This window comes from Lutra lutra, chromosome 16 (assembly GCF_902655055.1).
Source record: "Lutra lutra chromosome 16, mLutLut1.2, whole genome shotgun sequence".
Classification (NCBI taxonomy): domain Eukaryota; kingdom Metazoa; phylum Chordata; class Mammalia; order Carnivora; family Mustelidae; genus Lutra; species Lutra lutra.
The window spans coordinates 20,516,892-20,525,904 of NC_062293.1; the positions used below are offsets into that span (position 1 = coordinate 20,516,892).

The 9,013-nt window shown below is 56.7% G+C and overlaps 1 protein-coding gene across 1 annotated transcript; it reads right to left on the reverse strand.

Moving 5' to 3' along the window:
- FKBP10 (FKBP prolyl isomerase 10) lies at positions 1–8,250 on the reverse strand. Its single transcript, XM_047707978.1, has 10 exons — positions 7,939–8,250; positions 4,749–4,894; positions 4,125–4,314; positions 3,863–4,008; positions 3,332–3,521; positions 3,011–3,156; positions 2,230–2,422; positions 1,701–1,843; positions 1,336–1,499; positions 1–1,050 (listed from the first exon to the last, which is right to left on the reverse strand). Exons 1-10 carry the CDS (start codon positions 8,181–8,183, stop codon positions 865–867), a joined length of 1,749 nt encoding a protein of 582 aa, XP_047563934.1. The 5' UTR covers positions 8,184–8,250; the 3' UTR covers positions 1–864.
- Between the last annotated feature and the right edge of the window lie 763 nt (positions 8,251–9,013).

The window sequence follows — 9,013 nt, forward strand, 5'->3', positions numbered from 1 at the left end:
TTTGGTTTAGTCTTTTATTTGGTACAAAGGAGAAAGGGATCTGACACCAATTTAGCCTTTTGAGTATGCAGAGCTCTGCCTAGCCCCCTCTCACCCCAGGTGAGCCCTTCTTCCAAGTTTATCTCAGCCCTGAACCAAGGATGTCATAGCCATCCAAGTAGTTATCCTCGCCCCCAACCCCTTCATATTCTTCCCCTTCTCTGTCCCTTAGAGAAAGCAGCCTTCTTTCGGGGTGAAAGGCAATGACAAGCCCAGCCCTGAATGCTGCACCCCAAGGTCACTCCAGCCCCTACTGGCCTCGTGGGGGGTGGACAGCGGAAGTGTGGGGACACGGGACAGGTGGGGCGCTGCCCTCCCTAGAAGCCAGCCAGAGTTGAGAGAGAAAGGCTGAGAGTCTGGTCAGTCCTGGTTCATGCTGCCATGACACAGGAATAGGGGCAGGAGGGGGGTGGCTGGGGATGGCAAGGAAAAGTATGGAAAAAAGGGAAATTTGGGGAAATGAAAGAATGACAAGCTCAGCCTTGTTCAGTGTCTGGTGATGTGGAGGGGAGGTATGGGTGACATGCCAGCAATGGCCCTGTTCAACCCTCAGGCTTGGCCAATGGCCAGCTTGGTTTTGTCACTCCAAAACTTGTGAGGGAGGGGTTTGGGGTCAGAAGAGAAAAACTGAGTAGAGATCTGTGCTGTGGATTTTACTCTGGGACTGGCGGGAAGACCAGAGTTGTCTCCTCTGACCATGTTTTAGATGTTTCTAGACATCATGCCAGCACAGGGTAGGGTGACTCTTACGAGGTCAGCCCCACTGCCCACTGTCCTCCCAGAAGCGGGCCTTTGCATCTGGGCCCGGGCCCAGGCCCCCACCCTTCAGAGCTCCTCGTGGACCCGCTCTTGGTCTTCGTCTGACTTCAGTTTGAGCTCCTCCACAGTGATCTTGCCATCCTGGTTGCGGTCCTGGTTCTGGAACATGTCTGCTATGGTTTTCTCCGGGTCCTGCCCAGGCATGAGGCGTCCTTTGCCCTCACTGACTTGAGCCTTGATGAAGGTGGAGAACTGGGAGCCCAGAGAGCCAAGAGGAGAAGGGAGTGAGGGTCTCACCTGAGCGGCCGTGGGTGGCCTAGGGAAGGGCCCCAGGAGCCAGATGGCGGTGGGGGTGATGGACTGCATGAGGAAGAGGCAGGGACAAGGGAGCTCAGGCACAGGGACCCGGCACAGGGGCAGAAACAGGTGCAGATGGGATGGCAGACGGACTGCGTTGCTCGATGCCACCTACATGGTGGCTCGTGCTGGGGTGACAGCGGGGGATTGGTTCTTAGAAGGACTGAACTTCTCACCCACCTCCTCTGGGGGGACCTCGCCATCCTTATTGAGGTCCAGGCCTTCGAACAGGTTGACAGGAGGGTCCTCATGCCACACAAACAGGTAGCCTGTGGGCAGCCCCTCCTCCCGGGACACCAGCTCCACCTCGAACAGCAGCACCGCACTGCCGGGGACACCCCGGGCTGGAGGCAGGGAGAGAGAAGAGGAGAAGGAAGGCATCGCCATCAGGCCCGGGGCTGGGCCCGACTTGCAGCCTTGCCCTGGGAGCTCCCCAGCCCAGAGACCTCAGTTTCCCTGTGCTGGGCACATGGGATGTTTGCAGAACCCCTGGGAGGGATTCCTCCACTCCCCCCTCCAGCCCTCAAGGACTGTCAGCCCCTCACCTCCACTCTCTCCGTGTGCCAGGTGCGGGGGCACCACAAGCTGCCGCCTCTCTCCCACACACATGCCCTGCAGGCCCGTGTCTAGGCCCTCAATCACCTTGTTGGCCCCCAGAGTAGCCTCCTGGGGGTCACCATAGTCGTGGCTGGAGGGAGAGCAGATTCCTAGGTCAGTGCCCATCCTTGTCCCAGGCCAGCTGTTATCCCATCGTCCCACCCCACCCCCGGCCCCCCCCCAGTTCAGAGGGAGAATGCCCTCCTCATGGAGCCACTGCCCCTGAAGCGTGGCCTGGAGGGCTCATCGCCCCCTGCTTTGGTTTCCCCTCTACAAATGGAGCCAGCAGCTCCCCTAGATGGCTGGCTTCACCCTCCCTGAGCCCACAAGACAGGAACCTCAGCTCCTCATGCTCCCCCACCACACTCGCTCGCTGGATGGGAACTTAGGGAAGAAGCACCCATTGGGGGTGATCAGGAGGACTCCCTGCACCTGGGCCCACCCACCTGCCCAGCCCTGGCCCCGCCCCGGACCCACGAGGAGAAGAGCTTGGTGCCATCCAGAAGGGAGCAGTTGTAGTGGTAGCGAACAAAGTCCCCAGGCTTGGCCGTCTCATTGCAGGTCTCCGGGGGCGGGGACAGAATCTTGATTTCCACCGGATCCGCAGGGTTGTGGAAGTCAATGATGTGGACATCGAAGATCAGCACAGCAGAGCCAGGGATCTTGTCTCCTGGAGCCAAAACGGGGTGTGGATCGGCTTGGAATCCAGAAAGGGCTGCTCAGGCCTCCACAGAGGCCCCTAGACCTACCCAGTCCTGTGTTTTCAAGCCAGGATGGGACGGAGTATTTGTCCCCAGGGTCAATTCTTCTAATACCCTCTTGTGGAGGGAGGGGCAGGGAAGGAAGGGCCACGCCAGTTAGAAAGCCCTTTATACACAAGCTCTTGCAATCTCCCAGTAACTTACCCTGCTGGTCAGTGTGATTAGTCCCATTCTACTGGTGAGGACACTGAGGCTTCCAGCAAAGCTGGGGCACAAGTCCAGGTTCTTTGCTTCCTAGGTCTACACTGTTTCTGTTCTTCCATAACCACCCCACCTCCCCAAACTCAGGAGTCTGCTGCCCTTCTCCAGGATGGAAGGGAGAAGTGGTGGGGGGTGGGGGGGGGCTGCCCCTGGAGGAAAGGACGGAGTCTGTGTGGCAGGAGGTGGGTGGGTGAGAGAGGGGCAGAGCAGTGGCTGGGATGGCCCTGTGGTGGGGAGGTCAGGGAACAGACTGCAGAGGAATAAGGCGGTGACTGGGAACACAGGGGCATGCGTACCAGTTCCGTTCTCCCCGTAGGCCAGGTGGGGGGGGATGGTGATCCTCCGGCGCTCCCCTATGCAGGCGCCCTGCAGCCCCTGGTCCATCCCAGGGATGATGTAACCCTGCCCCACATAGGTGTTGTAGGTGTGGTTGCGGGAGTAGCTGTAAGGCGGGGAGGGCCAGCAAGGGAGTCAGAGGTGCGCCCTGACCCCCTCTTCCCACAGCTCAGAGCGACCCCTAGCTGCTGTTGGGGTTGGGGGGCCGTCCTCAGATCCTGCTTCAGCTTCCTCCTCCCTCCTCCCAGCCCCCACCTTCCCTCCTCAGGAGTCCCGGGGACCTGGAATCAAAGGGGGTGCCGTCCATCAGGGACCCGTTGTAGTGGTAACGCATGAAGTCTCCAGCTACCGCTCTCCGGACGCAGCCAGGAGGTAGCTCCAGCGTCTCCAGCTGGACAGTGTCCTTAGGGTTGTGGACGTCAATCAAGAGCACGTGGAAGACCAGGGAGGCCTGCGGGGGGATCACAGTCCCTGGGGAAGGGATAGGCTTGAACCATACAAGTGGAGAGCAAACCACAGCTCCTTCTCCACTCAGGAAAGCCTATGTGAGCACCTTGCAAAAAGATGCTAATTCTATTCTCCAGAGACCCTTCCCCTGTGAGGCATGAGCTGGATCTTCCCAAGACCATCACCAGCCCATACAGAATGGGTGTGAATCAGAATAAAGCACCCTTTTTTAGTGAGATCATCACCAAGATAGATTTCATCTCTATGGGCCTCCTTGGCTGAGTGTCCTTGTGTAGTACACAACCTGAACAACTGTATGTGGCAGCCCTCTTCTGGGGAATCCCCGAGTCTCTGTCTGTCCTCACCATAGCCTTTCTCGCCATAGGCCAGGAACGGAGGGATGATGATCTTCCTTCTCTCTCCAGGACACATGCCCAGCAGCCCCTGATCCATGCCCTTGATCAGCCAGCCAGAGCCGACGTAGGTGTCATAAGTGCCGTCTCTACTGTAGCTGCAGAGAATGAGGTAGAGGTGATGCTGCAGGAGACGGGAGAGGCAGGCTGGGCCCCGGACACCTTCCCCATCATACCCATTCCCCAGGGCCCCAGGACTCCCTCCAGCCCTTACCTGGTGTCAAAGGCGGTGCCGTCCAGCAGGGTGCCGTTGTAGTGGTAGCGGACAAAGTCGCTGTCCTGGACAGTGCGGGGGCAGTGGGCTGGGTGCAGCAAGGTGCTCACCTGCACAGTGTCTGCCTTGTTCCACACATCCAGCAGGACCACATCGAAGTAGAGGGTGGCATCAGGGGGAATGAGCCCCGCTGTGGGAGTCCAACAACCACATCTCGTGTTTGGGGCAGCCTCCAGGACCCCTTCGCATGCCACAGCCCCCCAGGGCCCCAGGACTCCCTCTAGCCTTAGCTGGTGGCAAAGGCAGAGCCACAGTTGCACCAGCTCCAGCAAGGCAGGTTGAATAGACATTGAACGTCCTGCTTGCCCACACCCCCCCACCCTGGCTCCCCTTCTCCCGTCAAGCTTCGATTCTACCCAGGGCCCTGTCATTTCCTGTCCTCCCACTCCAGGGGCAGGAGACAGAAACTCTGGTCTCAGACCTGCCACGACTCATACTGCCTGTGCAGTGTGACCTTGGGCGAGTCACTCTCTCACTCTGAGCTTCAGTTTTTTTGGTTGTGGGTTCCAGAATGCTGCCTCCTGCTCTCCTCCATCCCCACGCCTGGGCCCCAACCCTTCTCACCCACACCAATGCTGCCATAGCCCAGGTGGGGGGGCACAATGAGACGTCGTCGCTCGTTGACACACATGCCCATGAGGCCCCGGTCCATGCCAGTGATGAGGCGCCCCACGCCCACCACGATGGCCACCAAGGTGCTTCGGTCATAGCTGGAGGAGGGAGGAAACAGCTGGGGTACAGCGGCCTCTGCGCAGGGGCACACACACACTCAGTCCCCCTCCCATTCCACAGGTGTGCGTCCACAGGCTCCTGTCTTCTTTCGAAGCCTCCCTCCCCAGTTACACAGGGAAGCCCCTGAGGGAGGCTGGGGGCTTTTATTTGCCTAGGATGGGGGATGGGGTTGGGGGGGTGGGGGCGGGAGTATCTGTGCAGCAGAGGGAGGGCTAAGTGTGGCACCAAGGGGAGGAGGAACATTGAGCATTTACAACCAGCCAGATGAAATCCTTGGCCTTTTCCTTTCCCCACTTTATTTCATTCTTTCCCTTGTGAACTGGACGTTAGGGTTTTCATTTTTCTCATGATGAAGTTTGAGATGAGAGGCTAACTGACTTGCCCAAGGTACCTTGGTCTAGTGAACTCCGTGTTCGTGCTGCTACACCATCAACTTTCCAAGGAAAGGAGGAGGCAGCAGAGCTCACGGAGGGTAGGGATTGGTTTCCAGTTTTGGAAAGGCCTGTTTTATTTTATTTATTTATTTATTAAATATTTTATTTATTTATTTGACAGAGAGAGATCACAAGTAGGCAGAGAGGCAGGCAGAGAGAGAGGGAGAAGCAGGCTTTCCATCAAGCAGAAAGCCGACATGGGGCTCGATCCCAGGACCCTGAGATCATGACCTGAGCCGAAAGCAGAGGCTTAACCCACTGAGCCACCCAGGCGCCCCGGAAAGGCCTGTTTTATTTTATTTTATTTTTTTTAAGATTTTATTTATTTATTTGACAGACAGAAATCACAAGCAGGTAGAGGCAGGCAGAGAGAGGAGGAAGCAGGCTCCCTGCCGAGCAGAGAGCCCGATGATGCGGGGCTCGATCCCAGGGTCCTGGGATCATGACCTGAGCCGAAGGCAGAGGCTTTAACCCACTGAGCCACCCAGGTGCCCCGAAAGGCCTGTTTTAAAATTGCCGTGGCCTTTATTTGTTTTTCTCTTACTTTTATTTATTTATTGTTTTATTGAAGTATGATTGACATACAAGATGATTATTAGTTTCAGGTGTACAACATAGTGATTCCACATTTAATTTACATACATTATGAGAAGATCAGAATGATAGATCCAGTCAGCATCTGTCACCAGTTAAGGGAGGGTGGGAGATTTTTAAAAATTTTCTTTATTTACTTATTCATTTATTTTTAAGATTCCACCTATTTATTTGACAGGGAGGGAGCACAAGAAGGTAGGAGTGGCAGGCTGAGGGAGAGGGAGAGGGAGAAGCAGGCTCCCCACTACGCTCGATCCCAGGACCCTGGAATCATGACTTAAGTTGAAGGCAAACGATCCCCCTGAGATTTTTATTTTATTTTATTTTAAGATTTTATTTATTTATTTGACAGAGAGAGAGAGAGAGATCACAAGTAGGCAGAGAGGAAGGCAAAGAGAGAGAGAGAAAGGGAAGCAGGCTCCCTGCTGAGAAGAGAGCCTGATGTGGGGCTCCATCCCAGGACCCTGGGATCATGACCTGAGCTGAAGGCAGAGGCTTTAACCCACTGAGCCACCCAGGTGCCCCGAGATTTTTATTTTGATCCAAGGGGTTAAGAACCATGGGTTAGGAAAGTTTTCCAAGCTCAGCACTGCACAAACTGGGACCAGCCAGGCTCCCAGAGTCCCACTATGGAAGTCATGGCCTGCTCCCCGCCCCTCCCCTACTTGGGCTGTGCTCTTGGCCACAGGCCATACCTCATTCTATCCACTGAGCTGAATCCTTCACAGTGCTGCTGTGAGGCCCAAGCCTGCACAAAATTTCTACCAGTTAAAAACTATCAGAGCACCCAGTCCTCCCCAGAGTCAAGGTTAACGTGCCCTCACACGATGAAGTTCGAGTTCATTCATCATCTTACTTGAGCCCTGTTACCAGTCTTAGGAAGGGAGAACTTAATTTTCCAGATTGTTTTTAACCTCCATTTTTCAGATAAGAAGCATGAAGCTTCAAGTGGCGAAATTCCTTGTCCATGGTCACAGGCTGGACTGGAACCTGGGGTCTTGGACTCTGGAGTTCATCTTCTTACTCAGTATACTGCCTGCCTTCCAAAGCCAAGGCCACTAATTTCCCGTGGGCTGAGTTGTGTGTTTGGGGAAGGGGTCTAAGTGGGATTGACTTCTTGGGATATGCTGTGTGACTGGGACCCGAGGTTTAACCCAGGCTGGCGTGCAGTCCTACCCTGTCTCCACCAACAAAAGTGGCTTGCCAGAGCCGATCAAAGGCCCAATCAGACCAGAAGCCCATCTCTCAAACCCCAAGGCTGGCAAGATGGGCGGCAGCCCTGGCCTGGTAGAGCTAAGATGGAGGAAGGTGGGGGTGCAGGGAGACCCGAGAGAGGGTAAGAGAATCCTCCAAGGAGCCCAGAAGGTCAATGCCAGGCCATGTGACACGTGGACAGTTAGGGTCCCTACACAGAGCTATGCCCTACACTCCTGGATCCATCGTGCTATCTTACTATAACGCTCCCTGGCTCTACAGGGCTAACTGCTCAAACTGATCACCACCTCCACAGAGGTTCTACTGCTTCTTTTCCGGTTACAAAGGCGCTAGACCCTGGGGCTGGAACCAGAAGAGATTCAGGCTGGGTAGAAAGGGCAGCGGTCCCAGGCTGAGACCCCTGGAGAATTCACATGCAGCCCGGGCCAAGCCCTTTCCCCCACCACTGGGGAACAGAACCTCCTCCCTGCCAGGCCTTTAATAAAGCACCGGTGAGTAAACAGAGCAGTTCACCTAGATCACCAAACACTCGGGGGAAATGAGGAGCTTGTTCTAAAAGAAACTGGGGTCATTTGAGAGGTGAGGGCTTGAAATCGAGGGCAAGGATGTCTTTGGGAAGATGGAGGTCTGGGAGTCCCCATCCCTAGGGTGCTGTGTTAGGGGTTAGAAGATGGAGTAGGGGATGTGGACACAGCCTAAAGAGGCTACAAGGGATCCCCAGGATTAAGAGAGCCTGGCCCTAAGGCGTGTGGCGAGTCTGGGGGCACCCAACCCATTACCTCGAGTCAAACTTCTTGCCATCCTCGAAAGTGCCGTTGTAGTGGTAGCGCACAAAATCCCCCATCTGCACTTCCCGGGGACAGGTCCTGGGAATGTGGTACCTCTCGATGACTACATCTTCCAGGGGGCCCCCGGCCGGGCTAGCACGGCCCAGCCCCTTCTCCACGGCCTGCACCAGCAGCAGCAACAACTGCAGCAGGGGGAGCCGGGGGAAGGTGTGGCTGGGGGACACCGCGGGGAACATGGTGCCTGGAGCTGGGACGGCCGGCAGTGAGGACGAGCGAGGGAGTCGCCGCCGCCAAACTCCTTCCCCCGCTCCTCCCGGAGCAGGCTCCCCCCCTTCCTGTCCTCAGTCCCCACCCCCGCCCTGGCTGGTACACGTGGAATGGGGGGCAGGGGAGACTGAGCTGGCGGACCGGGGGGCGGGAGACCGAGGGTGGAATAGGAGGAGGGGGCAAGACTGAGTGTTGGAGTCACAGGATTGCACCACAAAGAACTCCAGCTTCCCGCCTCCCGCTGTCCCCGGGCTTAGCGTCCAGGGGCCCGGCCAGGGAGGGAGGTTCGGGAAAGCGGAGAAGTCGGAGCTTACTCCCATTAAAAAAAAAAAAAAGGAAAAAAAAAAAGAAAGAAAGAAAGAAAAAGAAAAAAGTTCTGCGTCTTTTTTTCCGGAGCCCCCGGGTCCTAAGGCCGGGCTGAAGCATCCCTTCCTTCTTTCGCTGGTACCCCTCAAATCTCTCCAGGTGGCTGGTGGGGCTCCAGAACCTGAGGCGGTACCTTGGTATTGCTCCCGCCCCACGACCCCCACTGCCCCCAGGGATGGCCTCTCCGGGGACCAGCGGCCCCGGGTCGCAGATGCTAGGAGTCCAAGACTCCCAGCGCGGGGATGGAGATGGGTGGGCGGCGGCGAGAGTGCTGTGTGCAGGGTGAAGCCCGGTGTGCACCTCCCGGTAGCGGACCTGGGTGGGGGACGGGGAGGGGACGCTAGGGGCGACTTCATCAGGGCTAGGGGCGGAGAAGAAGCAGAAGGGACTCTGTAATGGAAAGACCAGGTGCCAGGGTTTGGGCAGAGTGGAA